General features: G+C 41.9%; 1 protein-coding gene across 3 annotated transcripts; it reads right to left on the reverse strand.

Annotated features, from left to right (window-relative positions):
* Window positions 1-94: 94 nt before the first annotated feature.
* Window positions 95-23,107, reverse strand: LOC110491643. 3 transcript variants are annotated; one of them, XM_021565241.2, is made up of 7 exons: window positions 22,213-23,107; window positions 2,442-2,468; window positions 2,020-2,220; window positions 1,659-1,858; window positions 1,250-1,409; window positions 1,004-1,072; window positions 95-577 (listed from the first exon to the last, which is right to left on the reverse strand). In XM_021565241.2, the coding sequence occupies exons 2-7, from the start codon at window positions 2,461-2,463 to the stop codon at window positions 483-485; spliced, it is 747 nt and encodes a 248-aa protein (XP_021420916.2). In that variant the 5' UTR covers window positions 2,464-2,468; window positions 22,213-23,107; the 3' UTR covers window positions 95-482. The 3 variants fall into 3 exon arrangements, with proteins under 3 accessions (XP_021420916.2, XP_036802407.1, XP_036802408.1); XM_036946512.1 differs by lacking the exon at window positions 2,442-2,468; XM_036946513.1 differs by lacking the exon at window positions 1,250-1,409 and having other exon boundaries at window positions 1,004-1,064.
* Window positions 23,108-24,948: the final 1,841 nt, after the last annotated feature.

A 24,948-nucleotide genomic window follows, 5' to 3' on the forward strand; every position in this document is an offset into this window, starting at 1 on the left:
ACAAAATGTGTGACACCAAGCAAAAGGCTTTCAGAGAGCTGGATATGGAGCCCAGGGGTGTATTAATTATGCAGATAATTTTTTTTGGGGGGGGGGGGGGGGGGGGGGCTGAGAGTTTCCTTTTGCGAGGGTGGAGACTTCGCAAACCGAAACTCCCAATTTCTAACAGGACCCAGACCTTAATCACACAGCTCATCAAATTAGAAATATTTAGGTTCTGGGTTAACTGAGATCAGACTGCTCTAAGGAGTGACTACAATCCACACTTTGGTTTTGGTACAAAAGTCACTACCAAGAAGGGCTTATGTTAGCATTTTGATCAGCAAAAAGTGTCTGAAGTTTCACATCACAACGATGTGACTGTTTTGGAATAAAATGGTCAGTGTACTAAACATGAATAGACTGACCAGGTGAATCCAGATGAAAGCTATGATCCCTTATTGATGTCACTTGTTAACCCCCCTCCACCCCCATCCAAATAATCAGTGATGAAAACCCAAACAATGGGCCGACTGCTGCTCCTTATCCTGTGCATTCCATCCCGTCACAACCGATTGTTCAGGTTGAGGCGCAGAATCTGTCCAGGAGAGATTAAGATCAGTCCATAGACTGCTTAGGGTATCTGAGGTCCTAATTTCGCTGAACAATCCTATTACGTTGAAATGAAAGAGTTACAACTGTCAAAAGGCCCAGTAAAGGTGGTGCCAGACAAAGTCATGAGTGAAAATAGTCTGCGGTTGAAAAGTTGAAGCCCTCGAAGCGTTTAAAGCTTATACATGTAACATTTCTACCTGCAAATCAGACATGTAACATTTCTACATCAATTACATATCAGTAGTAATGAAGGAATAAAAATCTACCAGAGGGGAAACTGGGACGTCCGGCTAGCTGTTGTGTGTAGGCTACATCTGTTTATGATTAGTTTGCATTCGCGAGCTTGACAAACATCAAGTCTCTGCACTTGTTTGGAAACAAATCACTGAGATTTATAGATCAGACTCACCAGTCATCTGGGCTGTGACCTGGCTTCTCAGTCTCTCTACCTCGTTCTTCAGATCATGTACCTGTTGATCTGAGATGACAAAGGACATGCAAATTCTGTGTTGGGACATTAGGCAAAAATGCAAGGCAGCTGTGGTGATACTACATGTATGATAGAACAGTATGAGGAGATGTAACTATCAAAATGAGTCTGTAATAGTGGTTATGATTAAATAATAACTTTGTGATTATTGAAAGTCTGTCTCACCAAGTATTTGGTTCAGTTCATCTATTTGCTTTAGTAGATTGTCCTTGTGTACACATTGCTGACATTTTTCTTCCCGTAGTTCTTTTTTCGGTGCATCCACTTGCTTCTTACTCTTCTGCTCACTCGGCTTTTTGTTTTTGAACAAACCTTTTCGGGTGTTCTTATTATTATGTTGTTTTGTGGCATCAAACACAGTCAAAAACGAACATTAAACTAGCAATCATTATTCTAAGACTATCAGAATGATTAATGAAACATTTGTGAAATCTGTGTTTCTCCATATTTGTATACTGTATAGGTGACATGACACATTTGAATGGGTCAATAAAAAAACATGACAAAAGTATGCATGGGGAGTATGAGAGAAATGTACTACTGGTACATGTAGGTTGTTGGTGGGGTGAATTACCATTGGCTGTATGTTCAGATGGCTCCAAATCGTCCGGACTGCTTCTGTATTGCGAGGACAGTCCAGTAGTCCCTGGTTCTCATGGAACAGACAGTCCACTGTTAGCATATCACCTCTGGTCACCAGTCTGCTACTGTCAGGTACTGTGCAGTCTGGGTTGAAGGTATGATGCAGCACCACCAAAACAACACATTTACCAGCTGTATAGAGAGTGACAAAAAAATGTTTAGCATAACAAAAAGCTAACAAATAAAACACTCAGATAATTAGCGCCTTGCTAGATACATAGGTCAACACGGACATGGATTTCATATAAAACATTTCAGATATACAGTATATGTCAATAACTTTGCTTCGTTACTTGGGATCTCCTGCAGTGCTGCTTCAATATCAGTCCCAGCACGACTGACGATAGGACAGAAAGTTATGATGACATCACTCTTCTCCAGGGTCATCACTTCAGTAAAGTCTTGTTGCATGGTGAGTTGTTTCAAAAAGTCCTTATGAGACCCCAAGGTATTGCCACTGACAACAGTGAAGAATTTTCTCATCCTTGGATTATCTGCAAGAGGATATTAAAGAGGGAACCTTTATTGTTAATTCCGTGACCTTAATCATTATTGCAGCTGCCTTATGTAAAAAAAAAAGGTGGTCTATCAGCTCAGCTACTTTTTGTAACAGCTTACAACTTTATAACTGACATATTTAGATGAAATATCAGACCAGTACATCTAAGCAAGAAAAACAACCAATGCCATCTGAGAAAGTAACATGTTGACTTACTATGAACACTGGACTCTGCCATTTTGCCTGCATAAAAAAAGGTTTGAAACCATTACTACAGACATCATTAGGTTACTTAGTTGTATTGTTTTTGTTATATTTTCCCCTTCCCAGTAAAACACGTCTATTGAAATTGGAATGTTGAGTTTATTTTTGGAAATTGAAAGTAAGATTTCTTGGGCTCTATGCTACCCACACTCATTTGCAATTTCGACCTGTTAAAGCTGTCACTCTTCTGTTTTCAAACCTTAGCGCCAGGATTGGTAATTTACCTGTCTTATACGAATTCGCTTGCGCTGAGGTGTGAGTGGTGGCAATGTGTGAGGTGTAGTGTTGAAAATGTCTGCTAAAGTGCCAATTTCAGGCAGCGCTGATGGGATATTTAAGACCAACCAAAACCTGGTCTTTTAGAAGTAACGTGTTTGCTATTATAGCATGGATTTTGACAGTGGAAACGCAGCCTATCCAGCTGTGACGTACAGTGACCATTTGCCCATGGGACAAGAGGGATGTGCATTTTGTACCAGTAAACCTCGTATTTAGAAACATTAAAAAAATATTATTTTTAATAAAATATTTATTAAAAACCAAGCATAGCCTCCCCTCCTCTCAATGAAAGCTATTTATTTTGTCCTGCCCAATGCATTAGCCAAGTAGTCGCGACTATCACAAAGGGTTTGGCTCATCAGACGGCTTCAAAATAAATCTTAAATCACCAACGTTTTATTAGAAGATCAAGTTTGGGAGCATCCCCTTTTATCTATCTAGGAGGTTATTGTACATTATTTTAGCCAGCTCCTGTTATTATTTTGGATGTGTGTGAAAACCCCTCCATGTAGGCTATTTGCTCATCATGGAAGAAGAGATGATCCGGTGACACTCATATTTAGAAGCAATTATGGTATTTTCCTGTAAGAATTGCTTGTATTCTGTTTCGTTTGTCAAGAAGCCGATCCATAAAAGGTTTCTAAAATGGTCTACTCATGAGGCCTTTGTATTATTCACAATTCACACACTGTAGTTCGTCCTTCAGTGCAGGACACTCTATTTGCCTTGTATCCATCCCCATTTCCAAGGAGCGCCTCTAGTCCGGCTACAAAAGACACACTCCTCCAAATATATTCAATTTATTCTGTCCTATAACACCATATCATTGGTAGGCCTAGGCTATATCTAGCCCATTCAGATGCTAACTACCTTTAGCGCCTATTGATGATCGAATCTTCTGGGTCAGGTGAATTTTGTTAAAGGACTGGTTGCATGATATGCAAATCTAATGTAGATTGCTGATATTCCATTTAAAGGAGTGTACAAAACAGACTGATCAAGTGAATCCAGGAGAAAGCTGTGATCCCTTACTGATCCCACCTGTTATATCCACTTTAGTCAGTGTAGATTAAGCGGTGGAGACAGGTTAAAATCAGGATTGTTAAGCCTTGAGACATGGATCGTGAACTAGGGTTTTACTAACATGATTGCGGTGGCTGGAGCAAGGTCGTAAGTGTACAGTTGAGCAGGTATGGTCGTGAAGGAAACAATGAGAGGTCAGAGATAGCCAGACTTGTAAATTGAACTAAGGAACAGAAGGTTGGGTTTTGGAGAAACGCCATCATTCTAGATTTGATTTTGGATTATAAATGTTTAATATGAGTCTGGAAGGAGAGTTTACAGTCTAACCAGACACCTAGGTATTTATAGTTGTACACATACTCTAGGTCGGAATCGTCCAGGGTGGTGATGCTATTCGGGCGGGCGGGTACGGGCAGCGAACGGTTGAAAAGCATGCATTTAGTTTTACTAGCGTTTAAGAGCAGTTGAAGGCCACGGAAGGAGTGTTTTATGTCATTGAAGCTCGTTTGGAGGTTAGTTAGCACAGTGTCCAAGGAAGGGCCATAAGTATACAGAATGGTGTCGTCTGCGTAGAGGTGGATCAGGGAATCGCCCGTAGCAAGAGTGGCATCATTGATATATACAGAGAAAAGAGTCGGCCCGAGAATAGAGACTGCCAGAGGTCCGGACAACAGGCCCTCCAATTTGACACACTGAACTCTGTCTGCAGAGTAGTTGGTGAACCAGGCGAGGCAGTCATTAGAAAAACAAAGGCTATTGAGTCTTGGCCAGGTCGATGAAGACGGCTGCACAGTACTGTCTTTTATCGATGGTGGTTATGATATCGTTTAGCACCTCGAACGTGGCTGAGGTGCACCCGTGACAGGCTCGGAAACCGGATAAGACAGCAGAGAAGGTACGGTGGGATTTGAAATGGTCAGTGATCTGTTTATTAACTTGGCTTTCGAATACTTTAGAAAGGCAGGGCAGGATGGATATAGATCTGTAACAGTTTGGGTCCAGGGTGTCACCCCCTTTGAAGAAGAGGATTACCGCGGCAGCTTTTCAATCTTTAGGGATCTCGGACAATACGAAAGAGAGGTTGAACAGGCTAGTAATAGGGGTTGCAACAATGGTGGCGGAAAGAGAGGGTCCAGATTGTCTAGCCCAACTGATTTGTACGGGTCCAGGTTTTGCAGCTCTTTCAGAACATCAGCTATCTGAATTTGGGTGAAGGAGAAGCTGGGGAGGCTTGGGCATGTAGCTGCGGGGGGGCGGAGCTGTTGGCCGGGATTGGAGTAGCCAGGAGGAAGGCATGGCCAGCCGTTGAGTAATGCTTATTGAAATTTTTGATTATCATGAATTTATCGGTGGTGACCGTGTTACCTAGCCTCAGTGCAGTGGGCACCTGGGAGGAGGTGCTCTTGTTCTCCATGGACTTTACAGTGCCCCAAAACTTTTTGGAGTTAGAACTACAGGATGCAAATTTCTGCTTGAAAAAGCTAGCCTTTGCTTTCCTGACTGACTGGGTGTATTGGTTCCTGACTTCCCTGAACAGTTGCATATCGCGGGGACTATTTGATGCTATTGCAGTCCACCACAGGATGTTTTTGTGCTGGTCAAGGGCAGTCAGGTCTGGAGTGAACCAAGGGCTATATCTGTTCTTAGTTCTACATTCTTTGAAAGGGGCATGCTTATTTAAGATGGTGAGGAAATTACTTTTAAAGAACGACCAGGCATCCTCTCTTGACGGGATGAGGTCAATATCCTTCCCGGATACCGGGGCCAGGTTAATTAGAAAGGCTCGCAGAAGTCTTTTAGGGAGCGTTTGACAGTGATGAGGGGTGGTCGTTTGACCGCGGACCCATAGCGGATACAGGCAATGAGGCAGTGATCGCTGAGATCCTGATTGAAAACAGAGGTGCATTTGGAGTGCAAGTTGGTCATGTTTACGGATTTAGGGTTGTACCTGGTGGGTTCCTTGATGATTTGTGTGAGATTGAGGGCATCTAGCTTAGAATGTAGGACTGCCGTGCTGTTAAGCATATCCCAGTTTAGGTCAACTAACAGAACGAACTCTGAAGCTAGATGGGGGGCGATCAATTCACAAATGGTGTCCATGGCACAGCTTGGACCGGAGGGACATCGATAGCAGGCGGCAACAGTGAGAGACTTATTTCTCGAGAGATTATAATTTTTAAAATTAGAAGTTCGAACTGTTTGGGTATAGACCTGGAAAGTATGACAGAACTTTGCTGACTATCTCTGCAGTAGATTGCAACTCCTCCCCCTTTGGCAGTTCTATCTTGATGGAAAATGTTGTAGTTGGGTACGGAAATCTCAAAAAGGTACCAGCTACATCACAAATGTTTGTTTATTTCGATAAAGTCCTTCTTTATATCCCAAAAGTCAGTTTAGTTGGCGCGCTTCATTCAATAATCCCCCGGTTTCCCCTTGTTCAAAATGCATACAAAATTAATCGCAAATGTTACCAATATACTTTGTCCAAACAAGTCAAACAACGTTTCTAATCAATCCTCAGGTACCCTAATATGTAAATAAATGGTTCAATTTAAGACGGAAAATAGTATGTTCATTCCTGCAGATAAATAACCAAGTGCGCACCCTCACCGGAGCACGCCACAAACATTTTCCAACCAAGCAGAGGCATAACTAAAGTCAGAAATAGCGATAAAATAAATAACTTACCTTTGAAGATCTTCCTCTGTTAGCAATTCAAAAGGTCCCAGCTGCATCACAAATTGTCGTTTTGTCCGATAAAGTCCTTCTTTATATCCCAAAAAAGTTAGTTTAGTTGCCGCTCTTCATTCAATAATCCACCGGTTTCCCTCGTTCAATATGCATACAAAAAGAATCCCAAACGTTACCAATATACTTCGTCCAAACAAGTTAAACAACATTTCTAATCAAACCTCAGGTACCCTAATATGTAAATAAACAATACAATTTAAGACGGAGAATAGTATTGTCATTACCAGGGATAAATAACGAAGTGCGCGCACTCACAGGAACACGTTACAAACACTACAGCCAAAATAGGAGCCACCTACAAAAACTACAAATTCTAGCTCATTTATCAAAAAACAAGCCTGAAAATCTTTCTAAAGACTGTTGACATCTAGTGGAAGCCCTAGGAACTGCATTCTGGGAGGTATTCCTTTTATATTCCCATTGACAGCAATAGTAATCAGTGGTGAGCTGAAAAAAACAATTCTGGATGGATTGTCCTCGGGTTTTCACCTGCCATATCAGTTCTGTTATACTCACATACATTCTTTGTCTATCCAATACTACCAATTATATGCATATCCTAGCTTCTGGGCCTGAGTAACAGGTAGTTTACATTGGGAACCTCATTCATCCAAACTTCCGAATACTGCCCCCTATCCATAAGAAGTCATCCTGCTTTTGTGCAGAATACACTGCACTGTTTCAGGTGCAACCTTTATGGTCTTGTTGCAGCAGTGTGGGAGGGAGATTCCAAGATGTGGGAAGTGTGTAGAATGGCATGGGACAGAGGATTGTATAGTTTCGGTGGATAAAGTTGTGTGTGTCAACTATAGGGGTGCTCATGTTGCTGGGGATCGGAAGTGTCCAGTGTGAGATGGGCAGGTTGAAGTGGTCAGAGTCAGAATAGTGCAGAGCGTGTCGTATGCTGATGCAGTGAAGAAAGTGGAGGAGGATGGGTCAAGGATGATGGATCCTGAGAGGATCCCAGTGAGCAGTAGATTTGTGCCAGCACAGAGGGATAGGGTGATGAGTGAGAAATGCTTCAGTAAGAATGGCTTCTTAGCATTCATAGCAATCGCTATTAACTGTACTGCAGAAATGGAACGTAAATCAAGCAAAATCACATCGTATATCCAAATCAAAGTATTTGGATATACGAGATTTGACTTCAGAAGAGTTATAGGGTGTGTTGAGGGGTGGTGTCCTGTCTTTCCAGGCCATTGGCATGGTACAGGAGTAGATAAGGTCAAAGTAGTGGAATGGGGTAGTGGGGTTTTAATGAGTGTAGGTGGCAGCGGCAGAGCTGTACCTGGGAGTATGAGATTTGTGGTACATAGGTGTAGGGTTAGTTGATGGCAAAAAAAATTCCTTTTAGGAACAGGAATAATGAAGAGAATTTTATGTAGGTAGGCTGTGACTGGCCTAACACTTTAGTACAGTAGGTGGCAGTGTAGGCACCTTTAAGTTGTATAAGATCCACCGAAGAAGAAGAATCATTCAGAGATTGAATGGCCAAGACAAAATATCTATATCCCTTTGAACAGGGTATGGTAGTTGTTGCCAGGTGCACCGGTTTGAGTGTGTTAAGAACTGCAAAGCTGCTGGGTTTGTCACGCTCAACAGTTTCCCGTGTGTATCAACAATGGTCCACCACCCAAAGGACATCCAGCCAACTTGACACTGTGGGAAGCATTGGAGTCAACAAGGGCCAGCATCCCTGTGGAACGCTTTTGACACATTGTAGTCCATGCCCTGACAGATTGAGGCTGTTCTGAGGGAAAAGGGGTTGGAACTCAATATTACAAAGGTGTTCCTAATGTTTTGTACCAACAATCTTTGCCTGATGGTGGCAGTGCACTGTTTACCAGCAGGCATGTTTGGTCAAAATGCAAGAATATTGGGAAGAGAGTCTGCCCAAAGCAGACTAGGTCAGGGGAACACCTGGCACTTCAGTCATGTTATACTGCTAGAAGATTATAAAAAATTAAGATGGAAAGCAATCTAAGTGGACCAGTCCATGCAAAACGAACTGGCCCAGTCACATGGATGTACCAAAGTCACTAAAAGTGGCAGTCATAAAGCCTCTCTTGAAAAAGACAAACCTTGACCTGGAAAATGTTTTTTTTAAACTATTGGCCTATATCAAATCTCCCATTCCTCTCAAATGTTTGAAAAAGCTGTTGCGCAGCAACTCACTGCATTCCTGAAGACAAATAATGTATACGAAATGCTTCAGTCTGGTTTTAGACACCATTATAGCACTGGGACTGCACTTGTGAAGACGATAAATTACCTTTTAATGGCGTCAGACCAAGACTCTGCATCTGTCCTCGTGCTCCTAGACCTTAGTGCTGCCTTTGACACCATCGATCACCACATTCTTTTGGAGAGATTACACAGACAAGTTCTAGCCTGGTTTGATCTTATCTGTCAGAAACATATCATGGATGCTTAATCATCTGACAAATCAATTGTAAGTTTCGGCGTTCCTCAAGGTTCCATTTTAGGACCACTATTGTTTTCACTATATATAGTACCTCTTGGTGATGTCATTCAGAAACACAATGTCAATTTTCACTGAAATGTTGGACGACACACAGCTGTACATTTCAATAAAACATGGAGAAGCCCCAAAATTGCCTTGCCTGGAAGCCTGTGTTTCATACATAAGGAAGTGGATGGTGGCAAATGTTTTACTTTTAAACTCAGACAAAACAGAGAGAGAGAGATCTACTGTTGGTTCTTACAATTAATCTTGATGATTGATCGGTCATCTCAAATAAAAATGTGAAGGACCTCTTTTGATGAGCATATCAAAATAAAATATTTCAAGGACAGCTTTTTTCCATTTCCGTAACATTGCAAAGATCAGAAACGTTTTGTCCAAAAATTATGCAGAAAAGCTATTTCATGCTTTGTCACTTTTAGATTAGACTACTGCAATGCTCTACTATCTGGCTAACTGGATAAAGCACTAAAAACACTTCAGTTAGTGCTAAACACGGCTGCTAGATTCTTGACTAGAACCCCAAAATGTGATCATATTACTCCAGTGCATGACTCCCTACACTGGCTTCCTGTTAAGGCTAGGGCTGATTTCAATGTTTTACTGCTAACCTACAAAGCATTACATGGGCTTACTCTTACCTAGCTCTCCAATTTGGTCCTGCCATACATACAGTTGAAGTCGGAAGTTAACATACACTTAGGTTGGAGTCATCAAAACTCGTTTTTCGACCACTCCACAAATTTCTTGGCAAGTTGGTTAGGACATCTACTTTGTGCATGACACAATACATTTTTCCAACAATTGTTTACAGATTATTTCACTTACAATTCACTGTATCACAATTCCAGTGAGTCAGAAGTTTATATACACTAAGTTGACTGTGCCTTTAATAAAAAGCTTGGAAAATTCCAGAAAATGATGTCATGGCTTTAGAAGCTTCTGATAGGCTAATTGACATCATTTGAGTCAATTGGAGGTGTACCTGTGGATGTATTTCAAGGCCTACCTTCAAACTCAGTGCCTCTTTGCTTGACATCATGGGAAAATAAAAAATAAAGTATAATTATATATACAAACATACAATAAATAAGTCATAATAAAGAGTAAAATAAAAAATAATCATAACGAGACATTGGATCATATAGTCAGTCACCTGCCATAAGCTACATACCATACATTATGTGTGAAACATTATAAGGATTTATAGAGATTCAATCAATGTGATGTGAGGGAAGATTCTCCAAATAGTCAATAAAAGGTTGCCAAATTCTGTAAAATGTCTCTAACTTATTCCTCAAGCAGTAAGTGATTTTCTCCAGTGGGATACAACTATTAACTTAGCCACATTGCAATTGGCAGGGAGGAATCGGATTTCCATTTCAAGGCAATACATTTCTTGGCAACCGCTAGCAATATTTCTGTTAGCTTAAAAGTATGGCTTTGCCTAAGATTGGAGTTAGTAAATGTACCCAGTAGACAGAGCTCCAGGTCTAAAGGGAATGCAACCCCGTGAATTGAGGATATGGTATCGCATACCCCCTGCCAGAAACCGTGTAGTTTGACCACTGCCAAGTGGAATGGAGGAATGTTCCTTCATCTGAGCCACATCTAAAACATAGGGAGGAGATATCAGGGTTGAACTTGTGCAGTCTAGATGGGGTGATATAGAGCTGATGGAGGGAATTAAACTGGATCAGTCTGTATCTGGAGTTCAATGTGGATGTAACACCATCCCTGCATAGGTCACTCCATAGACCCTCATCAAGATCAATACCCAGATCTTTTTCCCATCTAAGTCGGTGTTTATCTAGCTCAGGCAGTGTTAGTCCTGATATAAGAGCATCATAAACATGGGAAACGGTCTTGAACAGTGATTGGTCTGCGTGGCAGAGTTGTTCAATAGGTGACATCTTAGGTAGGTTCCATTGTCCCTTGAGAGTCACCCTAATAAAGTGTTGTAGTTGTAGGTAGCTAACTCTGGAGGGAAGCCATCTTCCCCAGGAGATTTATTAGAAGGTAAGGATTTAATGGCCTCCAGCAATTCAGGAAATGAGAAGTGTTCACTCGGGTGCTCTCTGTCTTCCTCTGACAGGCATGGGAGGTTGAGAGAGGAGAGAAAGGAGTTGATCTCTGATAGATCATCACTTGATTGGGAAGTGTAGAGGTCTTCGTAGTATTTCTTAAAAGTATCATTCATTTCAGTAAGGTCGAAAGATATCTCATTAGTAAGAGTTTCTATAGCATTAATTGTCCGCTTTCAGTTGCCATGCCAATACTTTGTGAGCTTTCTCTCCAAGCTCGTAATAACGCTGGTTTGATTTAGTGATGGCCCTCTCAGCTTGATATGTGTTCAGAATATTATATTTCAGTTTTTTATTTACCAAAAACCTGTATAGATCTTTAGTCGGGCCTCTTTGGTAGGTTCTCTCTAGCTCAGAGATTTCAGATTCAAGGGCATTCAGTTCCGCACCGTGTTTTCTCTTCAACCCTTTAGTATAGAAAATGATCTGTCCCCTCAGATAGGCTTTCAATGTGTCCCAAAGAATGAAACTGTCGGGAGCGGAGGGTTTGTTTGTCAAAGTAAAAATATTGATCTGCTCTTTGATGAATGCACAAAATTCAGGTTGCTTTAGGAGTGTAGAATTTAGTCTCCATCTATATGCTCCATTTACCTTGGTAGGAATGGAGATTGATAATACCAGAGGAGAATGGTCAATAAGCAATCTGGGGAGATACTCGATATCTAACACTCTATGAAACAGTTGTGTCGAAAGTAAAAAGTTATCTATGCGTGTGTGTTGTGTGAATAAAAAGAGTAGTCCCTATCCTGTGGGTGCAACTGTCTCCAGATGTCTAGTAAATTCAGATATTTCACGAATTACATGGTGAGCTTGCCGGCTTTGGTAAGAAGTGAGGGTTTATCAGAGGACCTATCAAGAACTGTATCTAAACAAAAAAAATAATCTCCTACAACCAGTAGCCATCCTGGTGGTGTTTGAGCAACCTGAAGGAAGACATTCTGAATAAACATACAGTGCCTTGCGAAAGTATTCGGCCCCCTTGAACTTTGCGACCTTTTGCCACATTTCAGGCTTCAAACATAAAGATATAAAACTGTATTTTTTTTGTGAAGAATCAACAACAAGTGGGACACAATCATGAAGTGGAACGACATTTATTGGATATTTCAAACTTTTTTAACAAATCAAAAACTGAAAAATTGGGCGTGCAAAATTATTCAGCCCCCTTAAGTTAATACTTTGTAGCGCCACCTTTTGCTGCGATTACAGCTGTAAGTCGCTTGGGGTATGTCTCTATCAGTTTTGCACATCGAGAGACTGACATTTTTTCCCATTCCTCCTTGCAAAACAGCTCGAGCTCAGTGAGGTTGGATGGAGAGCATTTGTGAACAGCAGTTTTCAGTTCTTTCCACAGATTCTCGATTGGATTCAGGTCTGGACTTTGACTTGGCCATTCTAACACCTGGATATGTTTATTTTTGAACCATTCCATTGTAGATTTTGCTTTATGTTTTGGATCATTGTCTTGTTGGAAGACAAATCTCCGTCCCAGTCTCAGGTCTTTTGCAGACTCCATCAGGTTTTCTTCCAGAATGGTCCTGTATTTGGCTCCATCCATCTTCCCATCAATTTTAACCATCTTCCCTCTCCCTGCTGAAGAAAAGTAGGCCCAAACCATGATGCTGCCACCACCATGTTTGACAGTGGGGATGGTGTGTTCAGCTGTGTTGCTTTTACGCCAAACATAACGTTTTGCATTGTTGCCAAAAAGTTCAATTTTGGTTTCATCTGACCAGAGCACCTTCTTCCACATGTTTGGTGTGTCTCCCAGGTGGCTTGTGGCAAACTTTAAACAACACTTTTTATGGATATCTTTAAGAAATGGCTTTCTTCTTGCCACTCTTCCATGAAGGCCAGATTTGTGCAATATACGACTGATTGTTGTCCTATGGACAGAGTCTCCCACCCCAGCTGTAGATCTCTGCAGTTCATCCAGAGTGATCATGGGCCTCTTGGCTGCATCTCTGATCAGTCTTCTCCTTGTATGAGCTGAAAGTTTAAAGGGACGGCCAGGTCTTGGTAGATTTGCAGTGGTCTGATACTCCTTCCATTTCAATATTATTGCTTGCACAGTGCTCCTTGGGATGTTTAAAGCTTGGGAAATCTTTTTGTATCCAAATCCGGCTTTAAACTTCTTCACAACAGTATCTCGGACCTGCCTGGTGTGTTCCTTGTTCTTCATGATGCTCTCTGCGCTTTTGACGGACCTCTGAGACTATCACAGTGCAGGTGCATTTATACGGAGACTTGATTACACACAGGTGGATTGTATTTATCATCATTAGTCATTTAGGTCAACATTGGATCATTCAGAGATCCTCACTGAACTTCTGGAGAGAGTTGCACTGAAAGTAAAGGGGCTGAATAATTTTGCACGCCCTATTTTTCAGTTTTTGATTTGTTAAAAAAGTTTGAAATATTCAATAAATGTCGTTCCACTTCATGATTGTGTCCCACTTGTTGTTGATTCTTCACAAAAAAATACAGTTTTATATCTTTGTTTGAAGCCTGAAATGTGGCAAAAAGTCGCAAAGTTCAAGGGGGCCCAATACTTTCGCAAGGCACTGTATGTTCATCAAAGTTAGGAGCATAAATATTCAATAGGGTCCAAGACTCTGAAAACATATGCCCCTGCACCAAAAACAAACCTGCCCGAGGGATCAGAGATGGTGTTGTTAACGCAGAAGGGGATGTGTCTACTTATCAAAATTGCAGTTCCTCTTGCTTTGGAGTTAAAAGAGGACGCAAAAACTTGTCCTACCCATTCCCTCTTCAATTTATTGTGTTCACTGGCTGTAAGATGTGTTTCTTGTAAAAACACAATGTCAGCCTTTAATTTCTTAAGGTATGTATAGACTATTTTCCTTTCCCCCCCTTTTTTTCTCCCCCTTTCTCTCCCCAATTTCGTGGTATCCAATTGTTAGTAGTTACTATCTTGTCTCATTGCTACAACTCCCGTACGGGCTCGGGAGAGACGAAGGTGAAGAGCCATATGTCCTCCGAAACACAACCCAACCAAGCCGCACTGCTTCTTAACACAGCGCGCATCCAACCCGGAAGCCAGCCGCACCAATGTGTCGGAGGAAACACAGTACACCTAGCGACCTGGTCAGCGGGCACTGCGCCCAGCCCGCCACAGGAGTCGCTAGTGCGCGATGAGACAAGGATATCCCTACCAGCCAAACCCTCCCTAACCCGGACGACGCTAGGCCAATTGTGCGTCGCCCCATGGACCTCCCGGTCGCGGCCGGCTGCGACAGAGCCTGAGCTCAAACCCAGAGTTTCTGGTGGCACAGCTAGCACTGCGATGCAGTGCCTTAGACCACTGCACCACCCGGGAGGCCCAGACTATTTTCCTTTTAATCAGGCTGTTAAGACCTTTTACGTTGAATGTGACATATATTTTAGTGGATTAAGCATAGGTTGGGTTTCAAATATGTAACTGAATGGAAATCTCTCATATGTAAATAGTCAGGAAAGGTTTCAACTTTAGATGATAACACAGAAGTGACTTGTGTCTCTTTAGGAAGAAAACAACAATAAACATAGAAAAAAAAAGAAACCCCACCCACCTCGATTGTCAGACTAAAACAACAATCCCAACAATCAAACATGAATACACTTGTAGAGATACGTTGTTGCTCGCTTTCCATCTTGCTCTTACTAGCTAAACCTTGCCGTAAACTAAAACCTGCGAGCTCTCTAAGTTGAAAACAAACGTTGTGAATAGACATTTATGGCTGAATATTTACTGCCCACAGTAAGGGATGCTTGAGTCTCTTTTCAGGAGAGGAGAAACATAAATGGGGGGGAAAGCAGTGGGCCTAAGCCCACTAATTTGCTTCGCTCAGTGGATATTGACTAAACCAATATATATACTCTCCTGTAAATGAAATAGAACTCACCCTGGGGGAAAAAACAGTTAGTTGAAAACGTATAGCGACCGGATAGCGGGGTAAACGGATCCAAATTCCAAGAAGACATCAGCAGTTCAGTCCCAGGACAGCCCGAATATGAGAAAACAAACAAAACTGCATCTTATCCCCCAGTGAGACTATCCTGGTTCAGACGCGGTTCAGTTCTTTGAGAAAAGTGAACACTTCTTCCGGTGTGTTGAAGAGATGGCTTTGGCCTTTGTCTGAACTTTCATCCGCGCAGGGTGGATGAGGTAGCCGGTGATGTTCTTCTCCTTCAGTGCTTTGGCGGCAGGTCTGAACTGCTTGCGACGTCTGGTGAGATCCGCGCTTTGTTACCATCCTGAATTCCCTGGAGGAGAGTAGCCAGCATGTCGGCAGGCTCGCAAGAGGCTAATGCTAATCTTGCTAGCTGTAGCGTTATCTTGGGAATCAACAACGTTTTGGTTGTCCTTCTTGCCTCTCGGTCGGAGGTTTGGCTCTTTGAGAAGGTAAGTACTTGACAATTTATCAGCCGATCTTAGAATATTGTTTCAACCTTGTTATTTAGGTAATAATGAAATAACTTTGAAGAGCTCGGTTTGTCAGCCTCTGCTCAGCTCCGCGGAATCACGTGCTCCCCGAACTGCCTGATCTTTATTGGCCGATATAGCTTGCAGGATGTTAGTTAGCCATTATACCTGGATTTACTGCTGCCAGAATTATTCTTCAGGCTAGCTATAGGTACTCCCTCCGTATGATGTGGGTCTTCAATCTTATGTGGACAGTGGCTTCACTCCTGTTTGTGTAGTGCTCCTCTTTACTTCACTTTTCCCAAATTGTCCCTAATTCTCCCAAAATACCAATGTAAAGTGATATGTCATATTGGGAGTTTTAGTTGGAAGGATGAAACAAATCGGAATGTTAGCAGCAACATTATTCTGCAATCTTCCCTTTAAGATCCCCAACACTTGCTCTAAATGTTAATGTGCATTGTTTTCAGTACAGTTTTGGAAACATAAGGAATGTATCTGTCATATCAGCGACAAAAAATAAAAATGTTAAATTACTATCCACCTTTATAAGGTTAGGTTCAGGGTTCCCACGCGGCCATATTTTCATGTTACAGCACTTGTTTACGGAAAACAAACGAAAGACGGATTACCTGTGCTAACTAGCTATCTGCGTCTCCGAACACCTGTGTGTAAACGGAAGACTGACATCACAAATGTGTTGTCACTGAAAAATGCTGGTCGGCTGCAACTGCATTAAAACGAGTTAAAACAGTGTACAATAAGTGTAAATTTAGCATTTGTGAAATTATTTTTGATGTGATATGAAAACAGAGGGCTTTGTTTCTAGACCCTTACCGCAATTGAGAATCGATTCATGTCTAGATGGAGTATTGGATTGTTTTGGCTGTAAGATCCTTGGACTATAAGGAGAAACATTAGGCTCCTTTAATCCATTATTGGGCAAGGCTATGTCTTGCTAATTGAGAACATGCCTCACACATAAAATCTAAATATAACGTGCTCCTAACCAACTACTATTTTCTTTTTCGTTTTATCTGTAATTTTTTTTTTTTAACTTATTTTTGTATATAATGTTGCTGCTACCGTCTCTTATGACCAAAAATAACTTCTGGACATCAGAACAGCTATTACTCACCTCAAACTGGACGAAGATTATTTCTTTAACGAGTCCGACATGAAGAATATTCTGCTTTTTCGGGAACGGGCCCGTCATTTGCATGAAGAAAATAGAGAAAAAAGGGGCGGAGTTTGGGCTACCTTCTGAGAATTCATAGGTGAGTGAGTAAACCCCCACTGCCATCCGTTCTATTGGCCAACGTGCAATCATTGGAAAATAAAATGGATGATCTACGATCAAGATTATCATACCAACGGGACATTAAAAACTGTAATATCTTATGTTTCACCGAGTCAATGCTGAACAACAACACAGAAAATATAGAGCTGGCTGGATTTTCCATGCATCGGCAGACAGAGAAGTTACGTCTTGTAAGACAAGGGGCGGGAGTGTGTGTCTATTTGTCAACAACTGTCACGTCCTGACCTTAGTTCCTTTTGTATGTCTCTATTTTAGTTTGGTCAGGGCGTGAGTTGGGGTGGGCATTCTATCTTGTTATTCTATGTTTTTGTATTTCTGTGTTTGGCCTGGTATGGTTCCCAATCAGAGGCAGCTGTTTATCGTTGTCTCTGATTGAGAACCTTACTTAGGCAGCCTGTTTTCCCACTATGATTTGTGGGTAGTTGTTTTCTGTCTTTGCATTAGTTACCAGACGGAACTGTTTCGGTTGTTCTTTTTGTTTACTTTGTATTGTAGTGTTCAGTTCAGTTTAATAAAATGACGAACACTTACCACACTGCATATTGTTCCGATCCTTCCTACTCCTCAGAAGAGGAGGAAAACCGTTACAACAACAGCTGGCGCACAATGTCTGATATTAAAGAAGTCTCGAGGTATTGCTCCCCTGAGGTATTACCTTATGATAAGTTGTAGACCAGAATATCTACCAAGAGAGTTCTCATCTATATTATTCGTAGCCCTCTATTTACCACCACAAACCGATGCTGGCACTAAGACAGCACTCAACCAGCTGTATAAGGCCATAAGCAATCATGCCAAGAGTGTGCAAAGCTGTCATCAAGGCAAAGGGTGGCTCTACTTTGAAGAATCTCATATAAAATATATCTTGATTTGTTTAACACTTTTTTGGTTACTACATTATTCCATATGTGTTATTTCATAGTGTTGATGTCTTCACCAGTATTCTACAATGTAGAGAAGAGTAATAAAATAGAAAAACCCATGAATGAGTAGGTGTCCAAACCTTTGACTGGTGCTGTACATAGTCACTTTAATAATGTTAACAGACTGCTTTACCCAATTCATATGTACAGTGCGTTCAGAAAGTATTCAGACCCCTTTCCCTTTTCCATATGAAAAAAAAAAAATCACTCAAATCTACACACAATAACCCATAATGACAAAGCGAAAAAATTGTTTTTAAATGTTTGCTAATTTATTAAAAAAATGTCAAACAGAAATACCTTATTTACATAACAATTCAGACCCTTTGCTATAAGATTGAAATTGAGCTCAGATGCATCCTGTTTCCATTTATCATCCTTGAGACGCTTCGTGTGGAAAGAAATTTGCAACACAAGCAAACATGGAGAGTGAATGTGACACAAAGCACGGAGACACGGCTCGTAAAAAATGAACTACTTCGGTGGCATGGACGTGGTTTGGGTATGAAAAGTCTGAAACGAAACAGAAAACCGTCCTCCGCAAAATAAGCCGCAGGCCCGTCCCGACAACATGCTCAAACACCACTAACCTATTTTACCACTTACGCAAGAATCATGTGAAACAGTCTACGGATGAGATCCCAAAAAGTACAGTCGAGTGCTTGAAACAAACCCCCGACTCAGACGTTGAGGCTTTTGCCTGCGGCACACCATATGGTAAAGAATCATGAAGATGGAAGGAGATAACAGCTGCCGTTACAACTTACAAAACATGGCCCCAATTTACACGGTCGAGAAATGCCTGTTTTGCATGTTATTTTGGCTTTAATATGCGTCACATAACAATTTGCATTTGGAATATATACAGTGCCTTGCGAAAGTATTCGGCCCCCTTGAACTTTGCGACCTTTTGCCACATTTCAGGCTTCAAACATAAAGATATAAAACTGTATTTTTTTGCGAAGAATCAACAACAAGTGGGACACAATCATGAAGTGGAACGACATTTATTGGATATTTCAAACTTTTTTAACAAATCAAAAATGGAAAAATTGGGCGTGCAAAATTATTCAGCCCCTTTACAATCAGTGCAGCAAACTCTCTCCAGAAGTTCAGTGAGGATCTCTGAATGATCCAATGTTGACCTAAATGACTAATGATGATAAATACAATCCACCTGTGTGTAATCAAGTCTCCGTATAAATGCACCTGCACTGTGATAGTCTCAGAGGTCCGTTCAAAAACGCAGAGAGCATCATGAAGAACAAGGAACACACCAGGCAGGTCCGAGATACTGTTGTGAAGAAGTTTAAAGCCGGATTTGGATACAAAAAGATTTCCCAAGCTTTAAACATCCCAAGGAGCACTGTGCAAGCGATAATATTGAAATGGAAGCAGTATCAGACCACTGCAAATCTACCAAGACCTGGCCGTCCCTCTAAACTTTCAGCTCATACAAGGAGAAGACTGATCAGAGATGCAGCCAAGAGGCCCATGATCACTCTGGATGAACTCCAGAGATCTACAGCTGAGGTGGGAGACTCTGTCCATAGGACAACAATCAGTCGTATATTGCACAAATCTGGCCTTTATGGAAGAGTGGCAAGAAGAAAGCCATTTCTTAAAGATATCCATAAAAAGTGTTGTTTAAAGTTTGCCACAAGCCACCTGGGAGACACACCAAACATGTGGAAGAAGGTGCTCTGGTCAGATGAAACCAAAATTGAACTTTTTGGCAACAATGCAAAACGTTATGTTTGGGGTAAAAGCAACACAGCTGAACACACCATCCCCACTGTCAAACATGGTGGTGGCAGCAACATGGTGGTGGCAGCTTTTCTTCAGCAGGGACAGGGAAGATGGTTAAAATTGATGGGAAGATGGATGGAGCCAAATACAGGACTATTCTGGAAGAAAACCTGATGGAGTCTGCAAAAGACCTGAGACTGGGACGGAGATTTGTCTTCCAACAAGACAATGATCCAAAACATAAAGCAAAATCTACAATGGAATGGTTCAAAAATAAACATATTCAGGTGTTAGAATGGCCCAGTCAAAGTCCAGACCTGAATCCAATCGAGAATCTGTGGAAAGAACTGAAAACTGCTGTTCACAAATGCTCTCCATCCAACCTCACTGAGCTTGAGCTGTTTTGCAAGGAGGAATGGGAAAAAAATGTCAGTTTCTCGATGTGCAAAACTGATAGACATACCCGAAGCGACTTACAGCTGTAATCGCAGCAAAAGGTGGCGCTACAAAGTATTAACTTAAGGGGGCTGAATAATTTTGCACGCCCAATTTTTTAGTTTTTGATTTGTTAAAGTTTGAAATATCCAATAAATGTCGTTCCACTTCATGATTGTGTCCCACTTGTTGTTGATTCTTCACAAAAAAATACAGTTTTATATCTTTATGTTTGAAGCCTGAAATGTGGCAAAAGGTCGCAAAGTTCAAGGGGGACGAATACTTTCGCAAGGCACTGTATATTAGGCCTATATTTATTTTGTTTGCAACTACAGTTGAAGTGTTTTCTATTTACCTTTTTAGATTTTATACATTAATATTTTGTTACATGCTTAATTGAAAATTTGCACTAAGGTTATAAAGAAAATATGAGTAAGTATCTTTTATTTGTTGAGTATAATTCAAAATGTAATAAATAGGCCTTTACATCTGGTCATTTTATATAAACTATCTATTAATTGAATTGACAGAAAATGTGCTATATGTATCATTATCGGGATATGAAATGGCCTATATCAGGATGTGAGATTTTGGCTATATCACCCAGCCCTAATTGGAATCCACATGTGGTAAATTGAATTGATTGGACATGATATGTAAAGGCCTACACCCATCTTATATAAGGTCACACAGTTGAGCGTGCACGTCAGAGCAAAAACCAAGCCATGAGGTCAAAGAAATTGTCCATAGATCTCCAAGACACGATTGTCGAGGCACAGATCTGGGGAAGGGTACCAAAAGCCACTACTCAGTAAAATACACATGACAGCCCCCTTGAAGATTCTCTGATCTGGTGAAACCAAGATTGAACTCTTTAGCCTGAATGCCAAGAGTCAAGTCTGGAGGAAACCTAGCATCATCCCTACTGTGAAGCATGGTGGTGGCAGCGTCATGCTGAGGGGATGTTTTTTTAGCGGCAGGGACTGGGAGACTAGTCAGGATTGAGGGAAAGATGAACGGAGCAAAGTACAGAGAGATCCTTGATGAAAACTTGCTCCAGAGCGATGAGGACCTCAGACTGGGTTGGAGGTTCACCTTCCAACAGGACAACAACTTTAAGCACACAGCCAAGAGTGGCTTTGGGACAAGTATCTGAATGTCCTCGAGTGGCCCAGCCAGAGCACGGACTTGAACCCGATCATACATCTCTGGAGAGACCGAAAATAGCTGTGCAGCGATGCTCCCCAACCAACCTGACAGAGCTGGAGAGGATCTGCAGAGAAGAATGGGAGAAACTCCCCAAATACAAGTGTGCCAAGCTAAACTGTAATCACTGCCAATCACCCAGGAGTGGCTTCCGTCTGACCATTTATTAGTCTATAAATAAATTACTTTGCCTAACATGAACATTGACAGCTGCCTTGAAGGACAAATAAAAAATGGTTTCTGCTACTAAGATCAGTGAAATGTAGGCTAAACTGACAACGGAGTGAAGAGCAGAAATCTCAACTAGCAAGCAAGTCGCAGCAATGAAGATTTGAGTGTGGTGAGCGTTCACGCGAAGGGGGTTTTCGGCACAACACCGGTTTCGGTTCAGGTATGTGAGATGTAATGTACACCCCAATTAGACGGAAATCCTCATTATTTCGGTTAATGATTTTCAATTTGAGCGTCATTATTTCTATATAGCCTACACTTACTCGTTCAGAACTACTAACGCGAGTGGGACGATAGGCTTCGTGACAATGACAAGAGCAGCTGCGCTAAGATTTACCATTGCGTTAGGTTTGATAAAATAGAGCGATCTAGAAGAAAAATAAACGCACACCTATTAAGACGAGGTGCTGGCTAGCGGGGTAGAAAACTTGAAAATAAAAGAGCCGCACACTCTAGGAACTCAGATGCAAAAATTTAATTACCAACGTTTCGACAGCCAAGCTGTCTTCATCAGGGTATAATCACAAACACTGCGGGATGACTCGTTTATATAGTGTCAAAAGACACAGGTGTCTGTAATCATGGCCAAGAGTGGCCTAATATCATTGGTTAATAATCAAATATTAAAATGTCATACAAAGAACAGCATACAAATGGATAGCATACGATCATAGATTAATTTGACTACACAACCTTACAAACAATTACAATGGCGAAGTCACGATAATCACAAGAATGGCTTCAGATCAATGTCTACCTTGAGACCGAAGGGCGCAAGGGTCTTTAAAATGATAAAATAGAGTCCCTTACCTTTAATGGTCTTCCACTTCAGATTTGTATTTATTTTTAATTTGTATTTATATTTACCGAGGAAAGTCCGTAGCTGATAAAAAAATAGCTGATTTATATCGGCATCAATGTATGAAAGTCATAAAAAATAACTATCCCTTCATAAAACAATATCATAACCACCATCATCCGAGGACAAGAAGTGTGACCGAAACACTTTTACTTTCGCTTTTCCTCAGGCAAAACTGGTTCCTGTGCTTATGGAATGTTCATGGGTGTAGTGTCTTAACACTTAGTACTTATTTATGTAATAAGAAAGACTCTGAATACAAGCAATTGAACTGGAGCTTCACATTTACTCAAACGAGTTAGTACCAGAATAACATAGAACAACACTGACCATGACCAAGGGTGCTCCCGCCTTAAAGGGGACATCAGTAATTAACAGAACATAACATTCCTTCTCTTATACAATCAGAGTTACTTTTACCAAACCACAACTGAAACATTTCCCAGAACTTGTTGTAGTTATTTTGCATCTTTTAATTTGAACTTGAACAGTTAGTTTTTGTTTGTTTTATAAGTCTAGTCTGTCTGGTGGACGGTGCCTTCGTTCTGGGTAGCGCCTCGGATTGTCTGGAGGCTCCTGAACATCCTCAGTGTGTGCTTGTTCCATTATAGCTTCTGCTATAGCAGCACCTTCATCAACACATTCCCTTCTTTCAGCCTGGGGTCTCTTTACTGCCCCACCGTCCTCTACAGTTCCCTGTGTGTCACTCTCAGGATCTCTCTGTGCCTGTTCTCTCTCGATTGTTGTGCTGTTTTCCGTGGAATGCATTTGGTTAATGTGACGCCGCCACATTATGTCTGGGCTCACTTGAACCTGGTAAGTTCTGGGTCCTGTTTGTGTATGTACGGTCCCTCTTGTCCATTTCCCTCTTCTTCTGTAGTCTCGCACCATCACTTCCTGTCCTGTTTGGAGATGGCGCTCCCGGCCACCGGAGAGCATCTTGGCTTGTTTGTTCAGCACTTCATTACGCCTGTTTGGCTTCATGATGTCCAGCTGTGTGCGGAGAGGCCTCCCAAACATCAGTGCGGCTGGGCTTTCATTTGTCGTGGCATGTGGGGTGTTTCGGTAGGAGGCCAGGAACTTGGCCAGTTTTGTTTGCGAAGTCCCTTGGTCTCGTTTTGCTGCCCGGAGTCCTTGCTTTAGGGTTTGCACAAAGCGTTCTGCCAACCCATTGGTGGCAGGGTGGTACGGAGCTGAGGTTGAGTGTTTGATTCCATTTACTGACATGAATCTTGTAAACTCGTCACTTACAAAAACTTGCGCGTTGTCACTTACCAGCTGCAGTGGCAAACCGAAGCGTGCAAACGTTGTTCTGAGACACTCTATCGTCTGAGCTGAGGTGGAGGAATCAGTGCAAAACACCTCTGGCCATTTCGAATGGGCATCAACTATAACCAGAAACATGTGCTTTTCAAAGGGACCAGCGTAGTCCACATGAATTCTCTGCCATGGCTCTGCGGGCCATTCCCATGGGTGGACTGGGACAGGAGCAGGCATGTGGATGGTTTCCAAACATCCGCTACAGTTCTTTGCCATATTTTCTATCTGTTGGTCCAGACCTGGCCACCAGAAGTGGCTCCTTGCGAGCAGCTTCATTTTGACAAATCCAACATGACCTTCATGTAGTTGCTGCAAGACTAGATGTTGGCATTTCTGGGGTATCATGACTCTCATTCCCCACATAAAACATCCTTGGTACGTTGTAATTTTGTTTCTCCGCTGGAAATACGGAGTCCTTTCTGCCAGTAGCTGGCCATGCTGACATGGCGTAGGTGTACACTTTTGACAAGGTCACATCTTTCCTTGTCTCCTGTTTGATAACTGTGCTTGTGACTGGTAGGGCCTCGAGCTGAGCGGTATGGAACATGTCCACTGCATCCACCCTCCTTTGTCTTTCTCTTGTACACGGCAGTCTGGATAATCCATCTGCATTTGTGTGGAGGGATGACGGCTTAAACTCAATGTCATACATATGACTGGCAAGGAACAGGGCATATCGCTGTAACCTGGCTGCTGTCATTGCCGGAATGCCTTTCTTTGGACTGAAAATGGAAAGCAACGGCTGGTGATCTGTAACCAGTGTGAAACGCTTGCCATATAGGTATGCGTGGAATTTCTTGACGCCCCACACTAGTGCCAGTGCTTCTTTGTCGATTAGTGAGTAGTTTTTCTCTGCATCATTCAATGTTTGTGATGCAAATGCAACTGGCCTCTCTGACCCATCTTTCAGTGTGTGTGAAAGGACTGCCCCTAATCCATAAGGGGACGCATCACAAGCCAACTTCACTGGCATTTCAGGGTCGTAATGCATCAGGACTTGTTCAGATGTTATGAGCCGTTTTGCCTCCAGGAATGCATTTTCACACTGCTTTGTCCACCGCCATGTCCTATTCTTTTCCAGGAGCTGATTTAGAGGCTGGAGTACTGCTGAAAGGTTTGGGAGGAATCTTCTGTAGTAATTGATCAGTCCCGTGAAAGATCTCACTTCTGTGATATTTTGTGGTCGTGGTGCCTGTACCACTGCCTCGATTTTGTCCTGTGTTTTGTGCAATCCATTGCAGTCAATCTCATGTCCACAGAAGACAATCTTGTCTTTGAAGAACTCACACTTCTTTAAGTTTGCCTGTAGACCATACTCTTTCAGTGTTTTCAGGACCTCTTCCAGGTTAGCCAGGTGCTCTTTGTCG

This window comes from Oncorhynchus mykiss, chromosome 16, assembly GCF_013265735.2.
Source record: "Oncorhynchus mykiss isolate Arlee chromosome 16, USDA_OmykA_1.1, whole genome shotgun sequence".
Lineage (NCBI taxonomy): Eukaryota > Metazoa > Chordata > Actinopteri > Salmoniformes > Salmonidae > Oncorhynchus > Oncorhynchus mykiss.